The sequence below is a fragment of the Cottoperca gobio genome, chromosome 7 (assembly GCF_900634415.1).
Source record: "Cottoperca gobio chromosome 7, fCotGob3.1, whole genome shotgun sequence".
NCBI lineage: Eukaryota > Metazoa > Chordata > Actinopteri > Perciformes > Bovichtidae > Cottoperca > Cottoperca gobio.
This window is the reverse complement of record NC_041361.1, coordinates 21,923,950-21,947,341: the sequence shown is the minus strand read 5'-3', so window position 1 is coordinate 21,947,341 and position 23,392 is coordinate 21,923,950. Positions and strand designations below refer to the sequence as shown.

Here is a 23,392-nt window from a genome sequence, read left to right as displayed (position 1 = left end):
GAGGAGGCGGGGACAGGTTTATGCATGGTTGTATATTTTAGCATGTGCTGCAAAAAATATATATACATTCAGTAAATTACTCTTCTCTAGTGCTGTTTTTTCCCTCCACTTTATAGTTATACTCTTTTCCTCCTTTTTTTGTATATAAATATTTTTTATGAAAAATGGTAATCTTTGTTTGCTGTGGAGGCTTTAGTTTTTCTGTCTTTTATTATCCATTATTTTCATCGATGTATCTGCTGATTTATTTTTTTGCTCAAGCAATTAATTGTTTGGTCTATAGAAATCTGTCAGAAAACTGAAAAATATCCATCAGTGTCTCAAAGTCCAAGGTGGTCTCTTTAAATGTCTTGTTCAGTTCGAAACCCAACGATATTCACTTTATTATGATATAAAACAGAAAAGCAGCAGATCTCCATATTTGAGAGGCTGAAAACAACATTTAAATACATTTTTGCTTGACAAGTTCCTTAACGATTAATCGTTATCATATTTTAGTAACTTTCTGACTTGAAATCCATTCCCCTGTAGGAGACTACGAGGTGTCGATCCGTTTCAACGAAGAGCATATCCCTGACAGCCCCTTCATCGTCCCTGTGGCCTCTCCGTCAGACGACGCCCGCCGCCTCACTGTTGCCAGTCTTCAGGTGAGGCTCTGAGACACACACACATCTGTGTGCACACACACCAGGCCATAGTACACTGCCTACAATGCAGCAGCAGCAGATCATAGTTTGACGTTCAGTGCTATATGAGGTTGAAGGAGGTGGGTGTGAACGCTTTGATAGTGTGATAGTTAAGTGCAATAGTTTAAGTGAAGTATATAGCAGTAGTGAGTGTTTAGCAGGATGCATAAGAGCTGCTGCTGCATTGTTAGGCAGTGTAAGGGCTTCTGGGAAACTAGAGGACTGTGTGTGTTTCTCGTGCCTCATTCTAAAGGCTGCCAACAGCCTCACCTCTAAACATGATACAGGGCGCTAAAGGGTTAAAGAGGTCTCACATGGGCTTCTGTTCCTCTGTCTGTTCTCACAAATGCCAACAAGACTCCTGAAGAAAGAAAAAGATTGATGAAATGTTATGCAAGATTAAATAAAATTAAAAAGATCAAAAATGTCAGATTTATGAGGTACTAAGTAAACATTATGACTTGCTAAATCAAAATTATGATACTTTTTACAATAACTATCTAATATAAATGTTGACTCATTATGTAGACTTTCTATTTTTATTGTGCATAACTTTTCATCTACTTTCTTTTTCTGTTGGAAATGGGCTCCATACTTACAATATACACCACTGACTTTAATACAATAATAATTATTGTAATTAATGAATATTTTAATATATGACAAATGAACTATCTTTAAATGATATTGCCTCAAAATATTTCACATGAGACTTCCTGATAAATTTGAGTTAGTATGAACTTGTTATTATCACTTTCGATGATGTGATTGTGAATCACAATATATGATTTCATCACGATATGATTCTGATGAAAGACCACAAATAATCATATTGAATTATTACCCAGCCCTACATATACATAAACTCTCTCACAAAGAAGATGTCACTTTTTCTTTCTCTGTTCTCTTGGGTTTCTGTTTGACTTGCACACACACCTGCTCTCTGCCTTTCCACTGCACAGCCCTCCTCTTTAGCCTTGTTAGCAACCTCCAGGTAAGGTCAACCGTAGCACAAGTTATCTGAATATGATACTGTGGAGATCATGATGCTCAGTTCGCTGAGTAGCGTGTTCAGCAGTCCATGGTGATACAGCGCTGAGTGTGTGAGTATGTGCTGTCGAGCAGGAGTCGGGTTTGAAGGTGAACCAGCCGGCGTCATTTGCCGTCAGCCTGAACGGGGCGAAGGGTGTGATCGACGCCAAGGTCCACAGCCCATCTGGAGCTCTGGAGGAATGCTGCGTCACTGAGATTGACCAAGGTAACCACAGGGATTCAGCGGAACATTAGGGAGCATGTTTATCGTGTTGCTGGAACACGTTTTCATGGGCCTTACCTTTTCCTGTCCTTTCCGCTTGTATAGATAAGTATGCAGTCCGCTTCATCCCCAGAGAGAATGGCCTCTATCTAATTGATGTGAAGTTCAATGGAAGTCACATCCCTGGCAGTCCATTTAAGATCCGAGTAGGAGAAACGGGCCAGGCTGGAGACCCCGGGATGGTGTCGGCCTACGGAGCAGGACTGGAGGGAGGCACCACAGGTAACACGCTGCCCCTCTACACAACAGAACTATAAAGCTTCCATTCGTCCCGTCACCTCAACCCTCCCTGCTCTGTCTCGTTTGCCTCCAGGAACTGCATGTGAATTTGTAGTGAACACAAGCAAGGCGGGCCCTGGGGCTTTAGCTGTGACCATCGACGGGCCCTCCAAGGTGAAGATGGACTGTGTGGAGTGCCCCGAGGGTTACAGGGTCACATACACCCCGATGGCTCCCGGCAACTATCTCATTTCCATCAAATACGGCGGTCCTTACCACATCGGCGGAAGCCCCTTCAAGGCAAAGATCACCGGTGAGGAAGACATTTATTTTAAGATGTACATTTTAATTTTAAAAAATGTAAAAAAAGAACAGAGTGTGAATATCCCTGAGATGAACTTACACTCTTGTCTCCAGGTTCCAAGCTCGTGTCCAGCCACAGTATGCACGAAACCTCCTCTGTCATGGTTGACCCTGTGACCCGGGCCATCAGCTGTTCACAGCAGGCGGCTCCCACCCAGTCAGACGCCAGCAAGGTCGCGGCCAAGGGCATGGGCCTGACCAAGGGCTTCATCGGTCAGAAAAACAGCTTCAGTGTCGACTGTAGCAAAGCCGGTGTGTATGATAGTGATGCTAACAAGTGCTTTTTTTGTGCTTTTTCACCTCTCCAAGAAATATGTGTTGGACAATATTTGCATCTCAACCCTAATCACACATGGAACATATACAGCATAGAAAATTACTTTGTTAAATGCATATAAGTTGCGAAGTCGAAGGACCTATTTCTGGGTTCTCCTGGTTCCGAAATTAGATAATAATTCCACAGATTTTCACTGTGACCTCACAAAGTTCAAATGCTGATTATGACAATTTCTCACAAACGTCTAATACGATAAAGTGATGGTATTTTGGACAGACTGGGTTTAAATGACAACTCAACTGGTTGGCGGAGGCATTCAACTGCGATGTGGTGATTACAGTTGAAAGAAAGCAAATTATTAAAACTGAGCGAGTGGTTATTATCATAACATAATAGCAAATATGTGAATAAATATATTTAGTACAATTCTTCTTCTGTGCTCAAAATGTCCCACAACATGCTAAGAATTGAGGCACAAACATATTGCCATATAAGGGTACAGTATCACGCTAACACAAACATGGTCTCAGTGGTCTCATTTATTTGTAGTTGGTATACTGAGCTGATCTCATATATTTCTGTGTTCTGTGTCTATCCACAGGGCGTAACATGCTCCTGGTTGGGGTGGACGGGCCCAAAGTCCCCTGTGAGGAGATCCTAGTCAAACATTTGGGCAACCGCTTGTACAACGTCAGCTACCAGCTGAAAGAGAAGGGAGAGTACATCCTGGTGGTCAAGTGGGGAGACGAACACATCCCCGGCAGCCCCTACCACATTACTGTCTAAACATCCGAAACGTATACCACTGTTAAAAACAACTGAAATTCTATCTAGAGTCTAATCGATCATTGTTTACAAGTCCCTCCCATGTTACAAATTTAGATTTCTGGCTTCTTTGTGTGTCTTATTTTATGACTATTTAACCAACTAGAAAACAAACTCACATCAGTGTTTACCCTCAGCCAGACTTCTGTGTTTATCCACAAGTCAATATTTTAAAAGTGTTCACTGTAATCCAGTCCAGAATCTCCCAAAGATTAATGCATGGACACATATTCCTCTTTATGATCATTTCTTGTTCTTGTTCTTATGCTAATCCCATCATTCAGTAAAATTAGGGAGGGATACAAAAAAAACATGCACCTTTTTATTATGGTCAGCCAGACAATTGTGCCTTGCGTTTTTTTTATACATTTTCCGTCATGGACTTTAGTGGACATTAGCAGATTTGTCTGAACTAGTGTACAGTGATAGCTTAGCGTCGTGTAGCAGCAGTAGATTGTGAGCCCAGCATTGGATGGAAGGTTACTGTTTACACTGGAGGAGCTACTCTTACACACATAAGTAATGGATTCCGATTTATATGACCAATCACAGCACTTGTACCAAAGAGTGTTAGAAGTAACATTTCACACACTACGACACACTTTGATGTAAGATCTTTAATTGTCCATATAAAAGTCAGATGAAGTGCTCAGCACTGGTCCGGTCCACTTCAGCATGTGGTTTTCATGATGCTCTTTAACTAACCCCGTTGTTTTAACTGCTGCTAGTTTGATCCAGTTTTAGGCACTGCTGTTCTTAAAGCCGTAATATGGATTAGAATAGTAAATAATTTACAAAAGATAAAGGTAAGGCCACATGTACGTGAACACATTTCACAGTTGCTTACTTGTGGTTTGTCTCACATGCTCTCTCAACACTGCTGCTGGGAAACAACGCGTATGTGTGTTTTAATGGAACACGTGATCTGCATGTTCATTAAAAACGCTTGACACAGGAAGCCTCTGATTCAGAATAACATCAACATGATGCATTTGTGGTGGTTCACCTTTGAGTATGGAACTTTTTCATATCAATTAAAAGGTTTAAAAAGGGAAGTAAGTTTTGCTGGACAGAAGGGCTGAAGATGATGTTGTGGTTCGTCACGTCCTGACAACAGATGTTTTCTGCTCAGTTTTGTATCTCACCCCTGTCAGCCGCCACTCACCCCCTCCCTTTATCCTTCCAGCTCGCTTTGTGCATAGTCTATCTTTCAGAACAAAAAAATGAATCTTGTCCTTAATAAATAAATGAATAAAAAGCTTTAAAGTGTTTGTAAGACAGTATTTTGATACACAATAAAGTTGTCTTAAGTATTTTTCTGTCAATCAAACTGTCTTTAAACGTTGTCTTTTTCACATTGAATGAATGAAGATTCTAAATCATGACAAATGCAAAAAGGGTGAAATGTAAACTCAATCAAAATTCAATTATTTTAAAAAGGACTAGTGGTGTCGTGTGTTGAGTACTGACATTTCCTAACGTTGGTGAATCAGCATAAGCCTGGCAGTAATGTTAAGTGTACATCCACATAGTTTCCAGTGAGTGGAAAATGTTTAGATTATAACGTGATGTCTGCAGCCAACGCCCTTCCTGGAAAACTCCAACTCCTTATTAGGCCTGACTCACTTTGGACCTCCAGAGGCCGCTGCAGGAGAGGGAATCATACTGGAAGACTTCACAGCATTGTTTATGCAGAACTTTGAACAGGCCTGCCTCCAGCCATTTGTTTGAATCACACAACTAAGACCAAACTGATGTACCCGAGAGTCTTAGTCTACATTCCTCAGGAAAAAACTACATGCAGTAACAATAATTTGGGGTTTGAAGTAAGTTTTGTAATGGATGAGGATCTTTATCATTGTAGTTGTACTTGTTGGCGCAGAAAGCTATTTTTTTTGTTTGTTTGAGCACTCGTGCAAAACCATCGAGGATAACACAAGGGGGGAAAAGACAGTAGTGCATAAATATATTAAGTAAAACATATGTCCTTAAGGCATTGAAGATGATCATGGTCTATATAATAAATAAATAATACAGTACTTCAAAGTAAACTGGTGTTTATTTATTTTTAAAATAGAATCTTAGTCCCACACAGCATGTTAAATACATGTTATACATTAATCCCAAAATGTTTCATGTAAAAAACATTTGTTTTTCTGACTATATAACAAAATCCTTGGTTGTTGCACTTATAATTTCTCTTAAATTTAAGGTGAAATGTAATGTAATCTTTTGGTTTTGCATTTGTTTTCCACCTAAAAACCTTATGCTGTGGCGGAGTCAGGCTGTCTGAGGGAAGGGGCCTTGAGATTGCTTTTAGCTTTGAAAGGCGCTTTACAAATACAATTTATTATTATTATTATTATTATTATTATTATTATTATTATTATTATAGGGGTGAGTGACACAACCAACAGTGGTAAGAGTAGAGGAGAAACTGCAAAGGTAGGCCTACTGCTCCAGGTGGGAAAAAAACAAATCAATCTTTTTGAATCTTTCCAACGATGTAGTAACTTTTAAATAATAGTTGGAATTGCCTTTTGATTTATAACATGAAGTAGGCCTCCATCATGATTGTAGGTGCAGTTTTATTTCATTTTACAAACCTCATAACTTTATCTTACTTTACAGTATGGTGTGGCTCTTAAACAACCTTTAACGACAGTGCATGATTAAGACATGTCATTTTATTGTAAATAAGGTGCCAGGGTGCATACAAATATAGCTTAGTTATGCTATATTATTTTATTATATAATTTTTTTTATATATGGCCCTTTATCACCTGTCCTCCACTGGAAGGGCACTGCAGAGCTACTGCAGAGTTACTACTCGCTGTTATGTGTTATCTACCTCAGGGCCAACCAAGATGGTAGTGTTTTTTCGAACATGAGGCACTCGTGAGACTTTATATTGGTACCATTTAACATAATATGTCCTAAACATCAACTTTACATCAGATGAATTGCTGTTCTGCAGGCGTTTCTTACTTGTCACAGTAGAAAAAGCATAATGTTGCTGTTATTCACATGAACTATGGCTATGTTCAATTCAAGCGTCCAGTGTGACAGTAAACTAGCATGAACAATACCAGGAACCTGAAACTGAAGCAGCTATAAGGAATTCATTCATTTTATTATTGACATGTGGGTTTCCTACTGCAGCATGTTCAAATGTCGTGACAAAGACATATTACAAGTACTGGAATTCCACATTTAATAGTTCCGTAGATTATAAATATAGGCTAAAGGCTATATTTGACTTTGTTGAGTAATGGTTGTACCAGCACAGCATTGAGGAGGCTCGTAGTATCGTAGGTGTGCCAAGCTACGTCGTCCGGATACAGCCAGCAGTTACTCCCACTTACAGTTTGCTGCTCGCCTGCTCAACTCAACCTCGCCCTGGTTTAAGATACAATTTCCAACCCAAACTCGTTTGTCTATCTCAAAGGTAAGTGAACAATCTTATTTCAACTTTTAAACAACAATCTATAATTTCCCCTTTTTTAATAGCTTGCGTTTGTTGCTCGCGCGAGATATATAAAAAAGGGGAAAAAAGCCGCGAAGTTTTATGTCGTTTTCTGGTTTGAGGTATTATGGATATACAATGCAGAAGTTAACGTGTTGTAACGTATAATAAAGGTGGGATTTCGCGTGTAAGTGTTTGTTTTGACTTTCAAATGTTGCCTTTTTATTAATCGACCAGTAGCAACAGTTTGAGATCCTTTCTTTGACGTTTTCCTGCTGGACTGCAGCCTGGCGGGCAGCATACTGCACAAGTCTCCTCCCTTTCCCACATCTGTTGTGTGTGTGTGTGTGTGTGTATATATATATATATATATATATATATATGTGTATATATATGTGTATATATATATATGTGTATATATATATGTGTATGTATATATATATATGTATGTATATATATGTATATATATATATATATATATGTGTGTGTGTGTTTATATATCTATCTGCAGATGTCTTTGAGTGAGAAAAGTGATGAGGAGCTCAGCAAGTTGCTCTCTCAGTATGGCATCAAACATGGACCCATAGTCGGTAAGAAAAGTACACACATTAATTACATAATTATGTATGTTTAACTAGTTGTAGGTATAAGAGGAATAACTGTAATCATAACAGTATAGGATAATTATGATAGCAATTTTACGGCATATTTTAACTGTAGTAGAGTAATCATGTTTAATCACCTTAACTTTATGTAATGAATAAGAGAATATCATGAGATCAAATAGAATCAAAGCGCAAACCCATTTTCATAATACACCAATTCATTTGAACAGTTATTCATTTGAACAGTTCACATGATGAAGCTCTTTGTTAAATTTATAGATTTCTCCAAATTCCCCCCAAGCACTTAGACGATGCAGAGAAGTCTTATTTTGTATATGTTTTGTTTGCTGTGGTAAATATATTGAAGCAGTCAGTTAATGTGTTTGTGTGAACATAGACTCCACTCGAAAGCTGTACGAGAAGAAGCTTGAGAAGGCCATGGAGGACGCTCCAGTGGAAGAATCCTCGCCTGATAAGACCTACTACAAAGAGGAAGGTAGGATGCTCCTCGGTGAGTCTGCTGCTCTGCAGAAGCTGTGTCTCTGTGCTTGATTGTTTATTTGTGGATCTACAAATGTCCCTGAAGACCACATGATGTTGCTTGACACCAGAAAACTATTATATATTTTTGATATTTTGTGTTGTAATATTGTATCGATACATGGACATCAACTATCAGTCTTTTGTTATATAAACGATTGATATTGCATATACAAATTAAAACATTTGGTAGCAATTGCTTGAGTATTTTTCTGATGAGGTCAGTGGAATTGGCAGGAAGTTGGTCCAAACAAAAATGTAGTAAACAGATATGCGAGGAATTGTTATCGCAGTGCAAAGCATATCGCAAAATGTTTAAATTTCCAATAATATCGTATCGTGACTTAATTATTGGGATCGTATCGCAGGCGCTTCTGGTGGTTCCCACCCTTAGTCCATAAGCAGCAGTAAGTGCAAAAGGTGGCACATCTTTTTACAGAAACAGATGCAAAAATTGTACATTAAGTTAAATTAAGCTGAAGCAAAAAGAAACAAAATCTAATGAGAGCTGCAGCCTCACAGCAAGCTACCACTTCGCTTCACATCTTTTGTAGGGCTACAGCTAATTAATATTTGAGTTAATCCCTCAATTATTTTCTCAATCAAAGCCCTACGGGACGTCTTGAAAGCTAACAATCCAAAACCCAAAGATAATCAATTTACCATCACATAAGATCAACTAAAGTAAGACATCCTCACAACTGAGAACTTGGGAGTGTTTGGGATTGTTTCTTGTAAAATGACTTAAACAATGAATTGATCATTAAAGTTCTGTTCATTTCAAAATACTTTATTCATCCCTCAAGTGGCAATTGAAGGCAAGCAAGTTTGCAAACACAAGAGAAGAGTTTGGCTTAACCCTTAGGAGTCGCCCGTCACACCGTCGTGATCAGATCACGTGACCTGTTCAAGCCGGTGCCGCATAAAAACGACAGTCTGGCCAACATTGCCGGCTGCTTCTGTCGAACGTACTGGCTTGAAACTCTCTGCCAGTCTTTGTTTCATGCAAATAGACCCAGTAAAAACGGAGATACGATGATATAAAGTTGATACAAAAATATTTTTGCAAATGTAGCATGTGCCCACTCAGCATCCCACTTACTCTGCACCACACGCCGACCCCACCCAAAACTCCACACAACGGACAGCAGAGCAACACACAAAGTAAAGTCACAGAATGAAGCAGCAGCTCTCATGTTGCTGAGCGCATCGAGCTCGTAGACACACTCACATGAAATCTGGTTATATAGGTGAGGTGGTGCTGAAACAAAAGATACCAAACGTTGACCTGCTAAACATTTCCTAATGAGGTTTAGAAAAGCAGAATCAAAAGTCTGCAAAAACAGCCAAATTATCCCCGGACTCCAAAGGGCTACTGGCAGGGGCCAATAGCTGGCCAACAATATCCAACACCATCATATGTTTTAAAAATGTCAAAAGTGCATAATGTGTTTGTGTGAACATAGACTCCACTCTGTACGAGAAGAAGCTTGAGAAGGCCATGGAGGACGCTCCAGTGGAAGAACCCTCGCCTGATAAGACTTACTACAGAGAGGAAGGTAGGATGCTCCTCAGTGAGTCTGCTGCTCTGCAGAAGCTGTGTCTCTGTGCTTGATTGTTTATTTGTGGATCTACAAATGTCCCTGAAGGGCAGATGATGTTGCTTGACACCACGAAACTAAAGGAATGTTGAAGAAGCAGGAAGAGTGGGGGGGATATTCTGTGTTGTAATATTGTATCGATACATGGACATCAACTATCAGTCTTTTGTTATATAAATGATTGATATTGCATATACAAATTACAACATTTGGTAACAATTGCTTGAGTTTATTTCTGATGAGGTCAGTGGGATTGGCAGGAAGTTGGTCCAAACAAAAATGTAGAAAACAGATATGCGATTAAATGTTATCGCAGTGCAAAGCATATCGCAAAATGTTTAAATTTCCAATAATATCGTATCGTGACTTAAGTATCGGGATCGTATCACAGTCGCTTCTGGTGGTTCCCACCCTTAGTCCATAAGCAGCAGTAAGTGCAAAAGGTGGCACATCTTTTTACAGAAACAGATGCAAAAATTGTACCTGGGAAATTCAACAAAGTTAAATTAAATGAATTAATACATCTTTTGTAGGGCTAAAGCTAATGAATACTTTAGTTAATGATAAATGGACTGTTTTTATATAGCGTTTTTCGAATCTTTGCGATCACTCAAAGCGCTTTACAACACATGTTAACTCTCCCTCCTGAGCCAAAGCCGCCCCTTTAATCCCTCCATTATTTTCTACGGGACGTCTTGAAAGCTACAATCCAAAACCCAAAGATAATCAATTTACCATCACATAAGATAAACTAATGTAGGAAATACTCACAACTGAGAAGTTGGTGGAACTTGGGAGTGTTTGGGACTGTTACTTGTAAAATGACTTAAACAATGAATTGATCATTAAAGTTCTGTTCATTTCAAAATTCTTTATTCGTCCCTCAAGTGGCAATTAAAGGCAAGCAAGTTTGCAAACACAAATACACAAACAATTTGTTCACATAAATAAAAAACACCTAAAAAAGTTTAGAGTTTGGCTTAATAGCAGGGGCCAATCAATAGCTCACCAACAATATCCAACACCACATTTGTTTTAAGCTCTTGCTGCTGACTTTTACTATCTTGCCTCATTACACAGTGAAAGACATTCAGTAGAGAATCGTTAGATCGTTAGAATCATACATTTCCAGGTTTGAATTGGGTAATGTTGTGTCCACTCTTAAAAACAATGATGGCTCTACAACCAACTCATGGTAATCATAGTAACTTTTACTGAGTGTTGAAGTCTCCCCAATCACCAAACATCACAAACAGTAGCAGAGCTCTTCTTACATAACGCTGTTGTAAATTAGACCCATTATAATTACAGCCGAGGATGTTAATGTGAATCACAAACACAGAGAGCAACTGGCCACCTGGTGTTCATATTTCTATGAGGTCCAAAAATGATTTTGTCTTTTTTTTCTTTACAGCGGAGGAAATTACCTACATCACATATCACACCCCGGTGAGTCCTGCTGGTCCACGTATCTCTCTGTGTTTGTGAGTCCTCCGCTCTGTGACTGAATAATCTCACAAACTGTTCTGCTTTCATTTTCACAGGTTAGACAAGATATGCATTCAGACATGTGAGTACAGTTTTAACACACACACACACACACGTTGATTAACCTGTGAGGTGGCAAAAGTCCCTTTATGTATTAATTGTTATGTGATTTGTGTTTGAAGCTCGTCACCTCCGAGTTCTAATTCAGTACAGTGCACACAGACACAGGAAACAAACAACCAGCACTGTTTCAGTCACGTCATTTTTTTTATGTGGGGAAAATTACAATAAATAGTCAAAGAGATATTTTCAACCAAAACACAAGTTTATTTATTTTTTATAAACATGAATTACAAAATAGTAGTATCTCCACATAATCTCCCTGTGAAATATAGTGGACAAGAAGGATTCAGTAGCATAACATTGAAATAAAGTAAAGAGTAGAGTAAAGTACAAGTACCTTAATATTATACAGTGCTTGAGTACTATGCTATTTTCTAATACTGCACATTGATTCTTTGCACGATGAGGAAAATACGCAATGTTGAATATCGCGATAACAATATTACTTGTGATAAATAAACAGATATTAAAGTGAAAAGTGAATAAAAAGTGAATAAAAAGAGAACGATAGTTACATTTTGAAGTGCAGTTTTCTACTGAAAAAATCCCAGGGTGCAACATCTCAGTCTTTGGCTAGGTGTTCGTCATGTTGACATTGCTATAATAATTGAAAAATCAACATATTGTGCAGCTCTATTACTTTGTGTAAATGCCTTTGAAAATATTGCTTGTATTTCTCCATTCAGGCTGAAACGAAGAAACAACGTTGAGCCGGAGGAAGACGAGGAATCGGACCAAGACACAGAGTAAGTCTTAGTGTATAAACTAGTGGTGTGTTTGAGCAAACAGGTTCTTCACCTGCTCTAAATACCTTCTTCCCTGCTGTGCTTCAGGCCCCCTGTCACTTACAGAACAGCCAATCACAGCTCAGCAGCACGATCCAGGGATCTGGAAAGAAAGTCTGGAGGCAGCATGTGGAAGGTGATTCGGCTGCTGCTGCTGTTAGCTGTGTCAGCAGCTGTCATCTACTACGCCTACTGCCGTGTGATCAACAATGAAGAAAATCCTTTTGCAAATCCTTTTGTGATTCAATGATCGGATATATTGATGTTATCAATTCCATAAACCTTTAAAGGCTGGAAATATTCTTTATTTCTTAGTGTCACCAAATCAGTGAAATGAACAAAATCAGACAAATTATAGTCTGTTTAGACAAAGCCTGGTATATGCCCGACCATTGTTTTGGTGGGGCAGCCTGCCCCGCCTATCAGAACCCCCGCCCCGCCTGAGGGACCAGGAATTATTTTAGAATTAATATATAGATTGAAATAATGTCCCTCAGTCATGTATGGTTCAAGTACTGCATTTCTGAATGTTGTGGTGGTATTTTGGCGGGGCAAAACGTTTGTTTATCCTTTCAAAGTGTTTACCTCTGCTCTGATTGGTCTAACTTGAGAGCAGATCGACAGTCAATCGTGAGTGATCAATGTGTCTGTTTCTATGTATGTTGCTTGTTTTGCTTTGTGATGGGGAGTTGACAAGTCTGACGAAGATTTCTGTTGCATCGAAATGTTGCACAATTAAAATTGCTGGGAACTTTTAATACCGTGTGCAGATCTTTTGTCTGATTCTTGCCTTTGTTTGATTTTTTGACCCAGTACCCTACAACACGTTTTATCGCTTCAGTTGTTGCGAGATGTACTTCCAAGAACTGTACAATGTCTGAAAACCAAAGCAGTCGACAATATTTAAATTATTTGAAAGAGACGAACACCATCAAGGTGATGCAGAAACATCACTTGAGAAGCAGACCAACAAGAAGAAGTGTTCTTGCTCTTACCGGGTTTACCGGGGCTGGAGATCAGAGTAGTAGTGGCACATAATTGAAAACAATTAGTGGTGTTACCAGGCAGGGAGAGGGCTCATGACAACCGCTGGAAATAGTCCCAAACAAATGCATTGTTTCCTCTCGTTTGAGTTGGCTGAGAGTGACAGATAGACAGAGCAGTCAGAAAGTATTTAGATGCAGACAACATGTTTATTTCATGGTTTTGGTCTTTTTCATCAAATTTGTTGAATAAGAAAAATTGAGTAATGCTAACCCTCCTTTAATACCTTTGCTTTCTTGCATGAAATGCTGCACGATGTTTTCCATCTATGCAGATTTGTTTTTTTTGCAGCTGTTGTCTAACGTGATTTGTTCTTATAATAATAATAATAATAATAATAATAATAATAATAATAATAATAAGCTTTATTTGTATAGCACCTTTCATACAAGAATTGTAGCCCAAAGTGCTTCACAGCAAAAACATAGTACAAGATTAGACAGCATTTACAGTACAATAATCACAGTGTTGATGTAAATGAGTGTGAAGTAGCATTAAAAATAGTATAAAAATAGCAGAATTAAAATAGTATAAAATATAATTAAAATAGTATAAAACAGCAGAAATAAAATAGTATAAAATAGCAGAATTAAAATAGTATAAAATAGCAGAATTAAAATAGTATAAAATAACATTGGAAATCATGCCTAGTTTCCCTATCTGTGCCGTACTTAACGACCCTTCTGCCGGGAAACCACATTCATCACACCATTCTTGTAAATGTTTTAAACTATCAGCCATATTTTGAAAGCATGAGATCAACAATGGGCCCCTGTGGCCTTTCAACTGGTTTATTCCATTTGCTACCCATTCTTGGTAGTCTTAAATCTATTGGTTAAAGCCAGTTTTTCTCCAATAATATTTTTTTTCCAAACACATTTATGAGAGAAACTTCCTCTTTTTCCCGTTTATTTGATATCAGGTTTTTCAAAAATACACACTCTGACATTTATCGAAGTTACCTTTACACATTCAATGTTAAACCAGTTATAGCTAAAATGAACAGTACAGAATTAAATAAATTAGTCTAAGTGGCATAGAGTATCAGCATTAAAAAATTCACCATGAAAAGGCTAAAATAAAGAGATATAAAATATCACCATTAAAAGGCTAAAGTAAAGAGATATGTTTTTAGCTTACTTTTGAAGATATTGAGCGAGCTTGCCTCCCTAATGTCTGCAGGTAAAGTGTTCCATAGCTTTGGTGCATAATTGCTAAAGGCTGCATCCCCAATTTTCTTTTGGATGTTTCTGGGAACATTTAATAAACCAGTCGTGGATGATCATAATGTTCTTGGGGGCACCAAGACTTGTAACTTCAGGTTTAATCAAAGGAGTAAGTTTCCCCATGTTATTCAGCATCAATTCTCTTTTTGTTACAGGACCTACTAGTAGGATTTCAGTTTTGTTCTCATTTAATTTTAAGAAATTATTGCTTATCCATTTGGTTCAGCAGAGATGTACAGTTGTATGTCATCTGCGTAGCTATGGAAGCACACATTGTGTTCTCTAATGATGTCCCCCAGTGGTATTATGTATAGGGAGAACAGTAATGGACCGATGCAGCTCCCTTGTGGAACTCCAAAGTGGGCATCATGCTTCTCTGACACATCAAATCAAATCAAATCAAATTTATTTATATAGCCCAATATCACAACTTATACATTTGTCTCAGTGTGCTTTACAGACTGTACAGGTTACGACACCCTCTGTCCTTAGACCCTCGCATCGCACAAGGAAAAACTTCCTAAAAGAAACCCCATAATTAAAGGGGGAAAAATGGAAGAAACCTCAGGGAGAGCAACTGAGGAGGGATCCCTCTCCCAGGACGGACAGACGTGCAATAGATGTCGTGTGTACAGGATAAACAACATAGTACAAATACAACATTTGACAGAAATGACGTTGTGTTGAAAAAGAGAAAGTTTGGATGAATCAAGGAAAATGTCAAAAAGGCTTCAGCAGGACCAGGGCAGCAGGCGCAGCCACGATTCCTGATCCTGACGTAAACTTTATCAGTGGCAACCTGCCACATGATAGACACAGAAACTCCCGGGATGATACCCCGGATGATGAGTTAGTAACATACATTTACATAAATGTATACAGATAGAGAGGGAGATGAGGAGAGGGAGGGGAGGAGAGAGGAAGAGAAGGAGGAGAGTAGGGAGGTGTCCCCGGCAGTCTACGCATATAGCAGCATAACTAAGGGCTGATCTCCAAGCCTGACAAAATATTTTCTCCCTTTGATATATGTTCTGAACCAGTTTAATACACAGTCAGAAAGACCAACCAGTTTTTCTAGACGAATAATTAGGATGTCATGGTCGATCGTGTCAAATGCTGCACTCAGGTCTAGCAGGATAAGAATTGAGACCTTGTTTGTATCAGAGTTTAGTCTGAGGTCACTAATTATTTTAGTCAGAGCAGTTTCTGTACTGTGGCATGCTCTGAAGCCTGATTGAAATTCCTCCAGGATGTTGTTTTCTTTAAGAAAGGAGTTTATTTGGACCAAGACTATTTTTTCTAGTATTTTGCTGATGAATGGAAGGTTAGATATTGGCCTGTAGTTGGTCAGCGTATTACTGTCTAGGTTAGGTTTCTTTAGCAAGGGTTTTATAACGGCTGTTTTGAAGGTGTCTGTGAAGTGACTTGACGTGACTTGAAATGCTGTCGGATATCCGCTTAAGGAATGCTGTAGGTGGAGGAGTTACATTCCATAACAGTTTTATGAAGCTCAGTTAATGTGATGCAGGTGAATGTTCCCATGGTTACATCACAATGTTTGCAGATGTTCTCTGTGTCTGCATCATGAGTGATGCTGGCTCTGATTGAAGTTATTTTGTTATCAAGGAACAATGCGATCACACTGTGATGCAGAGGACTGCGGAGGGGTGGGGGCAGTGTTAAGTAGCTGGTTAATAGTCGAGAATAGTATTCTAGAATTTCCAACATTCTCTGTGATAATCCTAGAAAGTAATCCTTTCTTGCCAGCTGCATTGCTTTACCATAGACAGCCATGGATTATTTGTTGATATCGTAGTTAACTGTGAGCTTAGTTTTCCTCCATCTTCGTTCAGCTGCTCTACAAGTCCTCTTAGTCTGAGTAACATTGCTGTTGTTTAACCATGGGGAGATTCTGTCAGTGGATTTCTTTTTGACCTTTAATGGAGCAACAATATCTAGGGTAGATGACAAGGTGTTGTTTAGATTTTCAACCATGAGATTTAAGGAGCAGTCTGAGCATGGCTCAAATGATCTCATGATGTTAGAGAATGTTTTCTCTGCTGTGCCATCTAGTATTCTTTTTTTGACCACTGTCTCTCTTTTGGTCTTTAAGATTAGGTTAGCATCAAAAAACACACAGTGATGGTCAGATATTGGTAATTCGATTACTGAGACCTTATCGATGTCCAGCCTTGTCGTTGTCACTAAGTCTAGTGTGTTAACATGCTGATGAGTGGGTTCACTGATATTATGTTTTAGATCATAGCTGTCTAGTAACTTTTCAAGTTCAATAGTCTTGGGATCATTCTTCTTATTTACGTGAATATTTAGGTCTCCATGCAGGATTATTTTTTCACATCTAGTGATGCTGAGTGAAATCAGCTCTGAGAATTCCTTTAGAAATAGTGCTGAATATTTTGGTGGCCTGTACAATGTGATGATGAGCAAAGATAGTTCTGCTTTGAGCTCAATAGCAAGATATTCAAATGATGTAAATTCACCCAGGTCAATGTCATTACATACAAGCGATGCTGATAAGAGAGCAGCAATCCCTCCATCTTTCTTATTTTTGCCTGACTGCCTGATAGTATTTATAGTTTGGGGGACACGTCTCAGTCAGTGTTGCCACACCAGTAATGTTGTTTAACCAGGTCTCGACTAGAAACATACAGTGCAAGTTCTTTTGAACTATTAGATCATTAATCAAAAAAGATTTGTTAGCCAATGATCTGACATTCAGAAGAGCCACTTTCAGCTGCAGGGAGTCTGTGACAGGAGTCAAAGCCGGTCCTGGTTGTGTACTGATATATCTAAGATAACCAGACGTAGTGTGTACTGAGCGCTGATTATTTAGTCTGGCAGTGGTCAAGACAGCAACGGTATGACATATTAGAACAGGTTGGTGACCAGTTGGGGAGGGGGAAGTGATGTCCTTGAGTGTCCATTAGTGAGCTTTTCGTATAAGCCGAGGGGGAGGTGCGCGGGATGTCTTGGAGGGGGGAGAAGAACGGGGGATGATGGTGGTGGATGATGGTTTAGAGCGGAGGGTTATTTGAGGTGTCAGTTTAAGACCACCTTTCACCAATTTGTTCATCCTGTCATTAAAAAGGAGGAAGGGAGAGGAAGATGAGGAGGAGGGGGAGGAGAGGGGGTAGGGTGTCTCAATGTTACTCCACAGAATTTCAACTTCATCCATGTCTGGCGGTGGAATTGAGGGACTGGGGTCCTTGGTGTGCAGGCTTGTTGTGGTTGGTGCTGCAGCAATTGATAGCCACCTGCTGAGCCCCAAAATTCAGCTAAAACGATTTACTCTTGACCTGGCTGGTGGGATGGAACCACTGATGTATGTTTCAATGTCTTTAGAGCCTACAACTTTTAGCAGTTCAGTAGTCCGTTTTAGTGTTTCCGTTTCTCCCCTTGAGATATCATTTTTCCCAGCATGAATAATAATCTTGTTCACAGATTTGTGGGTAGACAGCATTTCTGGAATTCTTTCTGTTATATCACAGATAATTTCATCAGGGAATGTTAATGCCTGATATAGTCGCCGATAATTATCATTGTTGGCTCAGTGATCTGTGGTCCTCTGTCCGGCGCACATCCTCGATCCGCTGTTTGCTCAGTGATCCGCTGGTCGTCCTCTGTCTGTTTCTTATGTGTGAAATATACATGATGATGTCATGTAGCACAACAGACTTGTGAACTGAGGCCATCTTTCATATTTCCAAGCTGTCATCCAATCAAAAACCTAAGGCCGTTGAAATGTGTTAATAAATAAAATAAATACTTAAGGTCCCAGCTCCTAAGAAACTGAGAAATATTAACAGAATACGAGACATGTTTCCAAGCATACAACACTTTCAAATACTATGTAATGTTTGGATTTGTTTTGTTAAAGAAATGTAATTCCGCCAATCTAACATTTAAAAGAACCAATATGTTATATTTACAAGATTAAAAAAAGTACTCTGCAGTAGTCTGTCATCTGAAGGAAGTTGAGGAAGTGGTAATGTATTTAAATTGAGGTTTTTGGTTGAGTTTGGTTTGACAGCTGTGATCCTGAGCTGAGGCTGTGGTCTTTGGTCACTGAGGTTTTCTGGGTGTCAGCGTTGATCATGTGATGGTCGATCCATCAAATCCATTCAGGAATTGAAGGTTTCAGGTGTTGCAGCTGGGTGAATCTTTGCAATTTTGAATCATAATTTTCAACAGGGAGCTGAAACAGAAGTTATAAAGCCGCTGCTGTCCCTCCATAACCCTTTAGATTTCAAGGCTTTAAGAGATCAAAAAGTCGTGTTTTGGTCAAAAGACTTTTGCTTGAAGTCTAAATGCCACCAGTCATGTTATGGTCGTTTGGCAGAGGGGAAAGCTGAGGCTCTGGTAATGATGTCACAGCTGACCTGGGAAGAAAAACAAAAATCAGAGTTAAGAGCAGTAAGAAAGCTTACTGTACTGTATTTGTGTGTTCTGTAATGTTCCCCCTTATGCCTGGCACTAATACTCTTCCGTAGTAATGGCCTACCTGATAGCATGTCCCTCAAATCCAAGCGCTGTGATGAAGATGTTGATGAGGACGGTGAAGAAGACAAACACTGTCGCTGCGTTGTTCATCCAGTTCAACTTGGAGTGTTTCCTCACATCGTTCAGATCGTACTTCACTGCAAACAGCAAAAACTAAATGAGCTACATAAGAAGCTGATGAGCATGAGCGACAGAAAGACATAAACAAAGGGAGGGAAAAAAAAAAGCTTTTTTATTTTAGGTAACTGATGTTGGGCTTTTTGAAGCTAAGTTAAGTTTAGTATAGGATGAGTACATATTACAAAACAATATTGTGCTGATGATTACAAAAACTTCTCAAATTAAATGTTGTAGGTACAAAGCACTGCTGATATACACACGTGTAGATAAAGAAAATAATGTGAAATATGTAGTTATATTTCAAATAGAAATAATATTAAAATCACAGAATAGTGAAGTTTAGTGCTTGATCAGATTACTTAATGTAGTACAGGCAGATACTGAGTCTGATAAGTTGTTTTTGTAAAGAAAGGATCTTAATGAAATGAAATGTGCAATATGTGAGGTATGGATAAACTGAAGATTAATAAAGAGTTAAAGGAACTGTTCCACCAATGCCCCTTTAGTCTCGGTCAGGCAGACAAGGATGGAGATTGTCCTCTTTAAAACAGTCTGCCTGCTTTTGATTCTTTTCATCTTCCAAACTTAAAGATTCTAAGATCAAAGGCATGCATTTAAAGTGCAAGAACGATGGAGGAGGAATAATAACAATGGAGATGCAAAAAGTCTGTTTCACTTGCCAATAAAGACGAGTAGCAGCCCCACCATGACCTGTAACGTGATGGACAGAGACAGCAGCACAAGGAGGGGGAAGTAGAAACGGTAATGAGGACCCACATAGAGAACGGTCTTCAGCTGGGACGAGTTGGCCATCAGCAAGGCAACGTCCAGCATGCTCTGAGCCGCACTCTTCTTAGTGGCGTAGTGATTCATGTTGATGGAGCGGTACACTTTACCAGAGGGGGCTGTCTGTGCCTGCGAGTGTTGAGAGGAGAAGTTAGATCTGAGAAAAAGTAAAGTTTCAGGTCCAGTAAATAACAAACTGAATGGGCCTATCAGGCACAAGCTCAGGGCCCCCATGTCTCAGGGCCCCCCCTGGCCTTCACCTACAAAATGTAATTTAAAGAAACACATACCAACCAGGAGACTCAAAATGACCACAAAGAAACATATAAGTACAAATAAAGCAAAATTGCTACAAAGAGACACAAAACAACAACAAAAAGAGGCCATGACACACATGCATACACACAGATCCACCTTTGGCAGTAAAGGATAAAATGACTAACAGTGTTATTTTTTTGTTCTCTTTCACAGATCTGATTGTACATGCGTCACCAAAGTTTGTTATTTTGTTACTATGCTCTCTGTGTACCTCCATGTCAAATTATGTACTCAGGTTGTCAAGAAGAAAAGGGAGTGGCAAGAGGTAATAATCTGTTGGTGGGAGAGAGAGAGGGAGAGACAGAGAGACAAAGAGAGCCAGAGCCAGAGAGAGAGAGAGAGAGAGAGAGAGAGAGAGAGAGAGAGAGAGAGAGAGAGAGAGAGAGAGAGAGAGAGAGAGAGAGAGAGAGAGAGAGAGACAACATGTTGTGGGGCATTCTCTTCCTACAACTCTAGAAACCGACAATTTGTCACAAATCAGTTCATGTAGGTGAGCATCTGGTATTTAGGTAAACTGTTGATATGTCTCTGCACCAGTGACTATTTTGTTTGTTAAAACCACATCAGTGTCAAAGGCTTTTTCTCATGGATGTATCCTGCAGCATAGCTAGACAAGATGTCTCTCGTCTTTAGACCTTACTCGTCTTTAGACTTTACTCTCTTTAGACTTTACTCGTCTTTAGACCTAACTCCTCTTTAGACTTTACTCGTCTTTAGACTTTACTCTCTTTAGACTTTACTCGTCTTTAGACCTAACTCCTCTTTAGACTTTACTCGTCTTTAGACTTTATCGTCTTTAGACCTTACTCGTCTTTAGACCTTACTCGTCTTTTGACCTTACTCCTCTTTAGACTTTACTCTCTTTAGACTTTACTCGTCTTCAGACCTTACTCGTCTTTAGACCTTACTCGTCTTTAGACTTTACTCTCTTTAGACTTTACTCGTCTTTAGACCTTACTCGCCTTTAGACCTTACTCTCTTTAGACCTTACTCGTCTTTAGACCTTACTCGTGTTTAGACCTTACTCGTCTTTAGACCTTACTCGTGTTTAGACCTTACTCGTCTTTAGACCTTACTCGTCTTTAGACCTTACTCGTCTTTAGACCTTACTCTCTTTAGACCTTACTCGCCTTTAGACCTTACTCGTCTTTAGACCTTACTCGTGTTTAGACCTTACTCGTCTTTAGACCTTACTCGTCTTTAGACCTTACTCGTCTTTCGACCTTACTCGCCTTTAGACCTTACTCGCCTTTAGACCTTACTCGTCTTTAGACCTTACTCGCCTTTAGACCTTACTCGCGTTTAGACCTTACTCGTCTTTAGACCTTACTCGTCTTTAGACCTTACTCGTCTTTAGACCTTACTCGCCTTTAGACCTTACTCGCCTTTAGACCTTACTCGTGTTTAGACCTTACTCGTCTTTAGACCTTACTCGTCTTTAGACCTTACTCGCCTTTAGACCTTACTCGTCTTTAGACCTTACTCGCCTTTAGACCTTACTCGTCTTTAGACCTTACTCGTCTTTAGACCTTACTTGTCTTTAGACCTTACTCGTCTTTCGACCTTACTCGCCTTTAGACCTTACTCGCCTTTAGACCTTACTCGTCTTTAGACCTTACTCGCCTTTAGACCTTACTCGTCTTTAGACCTTACTCGTCTTTAGACCTTACTCCTCTTTAGACCTTACTCGTCTTTCGACCTTTCATTTATTGAGAATTACTGGATCATTCTAGCCTTTTGGAATTATTCAGACAAAAGACGGAATGAATAGGGCTTCGGTTTCACTGGTCTCCACTGGTAAACATGTTAGCGGCTATAGGGTTTGACTCGCAGACACCGTTTTGTTTTATTGGGTGCATGGGACAAAGTTGACCTCTCTGTTGATAAATATGTATCTCCACATACTGCATTAGAAATATATAGTCCAATAAATGTGATAACTCCAGGCAAAGGAAAGTTTTGTAAATGACATCTACAGTATATATTACCAAGGACCTCCAACAGCTAGTAGAGTTGTACATCTGATGTTTACATTCAGATTTCTACAGGATTTGTCCATTCAGTGCTGTGTTCAGTAATAAGAACACATGATGAACACTTGCTATACTTAAATGATCATCTTCTAAACTAAACATCTGAGCTTTTAGCAATTTCTAAATCTTCTTTTTTATTATTCCTCTGGTATTATCTAACTGCCAAACAATGTACAATTAAATCCTAAATGGATGTAACTGAAATTAATTAATTATGGGACGTATACCTGTACAGTGTAAAGTTATCAAGGATGAAATGAAGGGAGCTGCTTATCATTATCTGAGTACAATATTTTTTATTCATGACGCCTCAATGATGGCACCCCTGTTTTAGAGAACAGAATAGAATAGAACAGAATATAAGATAGAGCAGAACATAACATAGAATAGAAAATAAAATAATGAAAACTAATTTTAACAGATCAAAACCAGAATAGAATAAAGCAGAACATAAAATAGAACATATTAGAATAAAGCAGAACATAAAATAGAAAAGATGAGAATAAAGCAGAACATAAAATAGAAAAGATGAGAATAAAGCAGAACATAATTGAATAGTAATAGGAGAGGGTTTGTCTGTGTTGCTTACCTCTATGTCAGAAAGTTTATTCAGAGCGATGTCCTCTTCATTCAGTTTGTGTGCTTTCTCCATTTTCCAGTCTTTCCACATTAGCTACCAGGAAAGCTCTTTCTGTTGTTGCTGTGGTGAATATGTGCTGAGATGTAATCTCAGAGCTCAGTGCTGTACGAGCCACAGGGAGGGTTGAGGGAGTAAACAGGCCTAACAAGTCAGGCAACTCCTCCCACTGTGTGTCACTTTCTTCTCTTTACCTTTTTGAGAGGTGCTTTCTTAACAGTGTAACTTCTCACTGTTGCATTATGCAGCGTGTGTGCAGCACTAATGAGTATAAAAATAGATAGGATTTATTGTTTGAAATACTACAATCATTATTCCGGATTCACCAAATGTGTTTGTCTCATAGGTTGTGGGTCACTGCTCATGTTGGAATTGATGGAAATGAGAAGGCGGTTAAAGCAACAAAATGGGCTT

The 23,392-nt window shown here is 39.1% G+C and overlaps 3 protein-coding genes across 8 annotated transcripts in view; 2 read left to right on the top strand and 1 right to left on the bottom strand.

The window, feature by feature from the left end:
- Window positions 1-5,015, top strand: part of flna (filamin A, alpha (actin binding protein 280)) — a 46,764-nt gene extending 41,749 nt beyond the window's left edge. For 3 of the 5 annotated variants that reach the window (XM_029436651.1, XM_029436652.1, XM_029436650.1), the window contains exons 43-48: window positions 532-647; window positions 1,812-1,944; window positions 2,047-2,223; window positions 2,315-2,533; window positions 2,638-2,835; window positions 3,462-5,015. In XM_029436651.1, the coding sequence (XP_029292511.1) occupies window positions 532-647; window positions 1,812-1,944; window positions 2,047-2,223; window positions 2,315-2,533; window positions 2,638-2,835; window positions 3,462-3,646 (1,028 nt within the window). In that variant the 3' untranslated portion in view covers window positions 3,647-5,015. The remainder of the gene's footprint in view (window positions 1-531; window positions 648-1,811; window positions 1,945-2,046; window positions 2,224-2,314; window positions 2,534-2,637; window positions 2,836-3,461) is intronic. The other 2 variants (XM_029436649.1, XM_029436653.1) reach the window with 1 other exon arrangement.
- Window positions 5,016-7,038: 2,023 nt separating this feature from the next.
- Window positions 7,039-13,051, top strand: emd (emerin). 2 transcript variants are annotated; one of them, XM_029436000.1, is made up of 8 exons: window positions 7,039-7,133; window positions 7,663-7,741; window positions 8,154-8,252; window positions 9,763-9,855; window positions 11,312-11,346; window positions 11,442-11,467; window positions 12,195-12,254; window positions 12,342-13,051. In XM_029436000.1, exons 2-8 carry the CDS (start codon window positions 7,663-7,665, stop codon window positions 12,541-12,543), a joined length of 594 nt encoding a protein of 197 aa, XP_029291860.1. In that variant the 5' UTR covers window positions 7,039-7,133; the 3' UTR covers window positions 12,544-13,051. The 2 variants fall into 2 exon arrangements, with proteins under 2 accessions (XP_029291860.1, XP_029291861.1); XM_029436001.1 differs by having other exon boundaries at window positions 8,154-8,267.
- A 6,030-nt stretch (window positions 13,052-19,081) lies between these two features.
- On the bottom strand, window positions 19,082-22,993 carry LOC115011294 (ninjurin-1). Its single transcript, XM_029436387.1, has 3 exons — window positions 22,931-22,993; window positions 19,888-20,119; window positions 19,082-19,227 (listed from the first exon to the last, which is right to left on the bottom strand). The coding sequence occupies exons 1-3, from the start codon at window positions 22,991-22,993 to the stop codon at window positions 19,082-19,084; spliced, it is 441 nt and encodes a 146-aa protein (XP_029292247.1).
- Between the last annotated feature and the right edge of the window lie 399 nt (window positions 22,994-23,392).

Excerpts from the sequence above, each read along its gene's own strand:
- emd (XM_029436001.1), top strand. The coding sequence starts at position 7,663 with ATGTCTTTGAGTGAGAAAAGTGATGAGGAGCTCAGCAAGTTGCTCTCT. Across the intron at positions 9,856-11,311 it reads GACTTACTACAGAGAGGAAG|CGGAGGAAATTACCTACATC; the intron begins GTAGGATGCTCC and ends TTTTCTTTACAG. Across the intron at positions 11,468-12,194 it reads CAAGATATGCATTCAGACAT|GCTGAAACGAAGAAACAACG; the intron begins GTGAGTACAGTT and ends TTCTCCATTCAG.
- LOC115011294 (XM_029436387.1), bottom strand. The coding sequence starts at position 22,993 with ATGGAGAAAGCACACAAACTGAATGAAGAGGACATCGCTCTGAATAAA. Across the intron at positions 20,120-22,930 it reads ATAAACTTTCTGACATAGAG|GCACAGACAGCCCCCTCTGG; the intron begins GTAAGCAACACA and ends CAACACTCGCAG. Across the intron at positions 19,228-19,887 it reads GGGGCTGCTACTCGTCTTTA|TTGCAGTGAAGTACGATCTG; the intron begins TTGGCAAGTGAA and ends AGTTTTTGCTGT.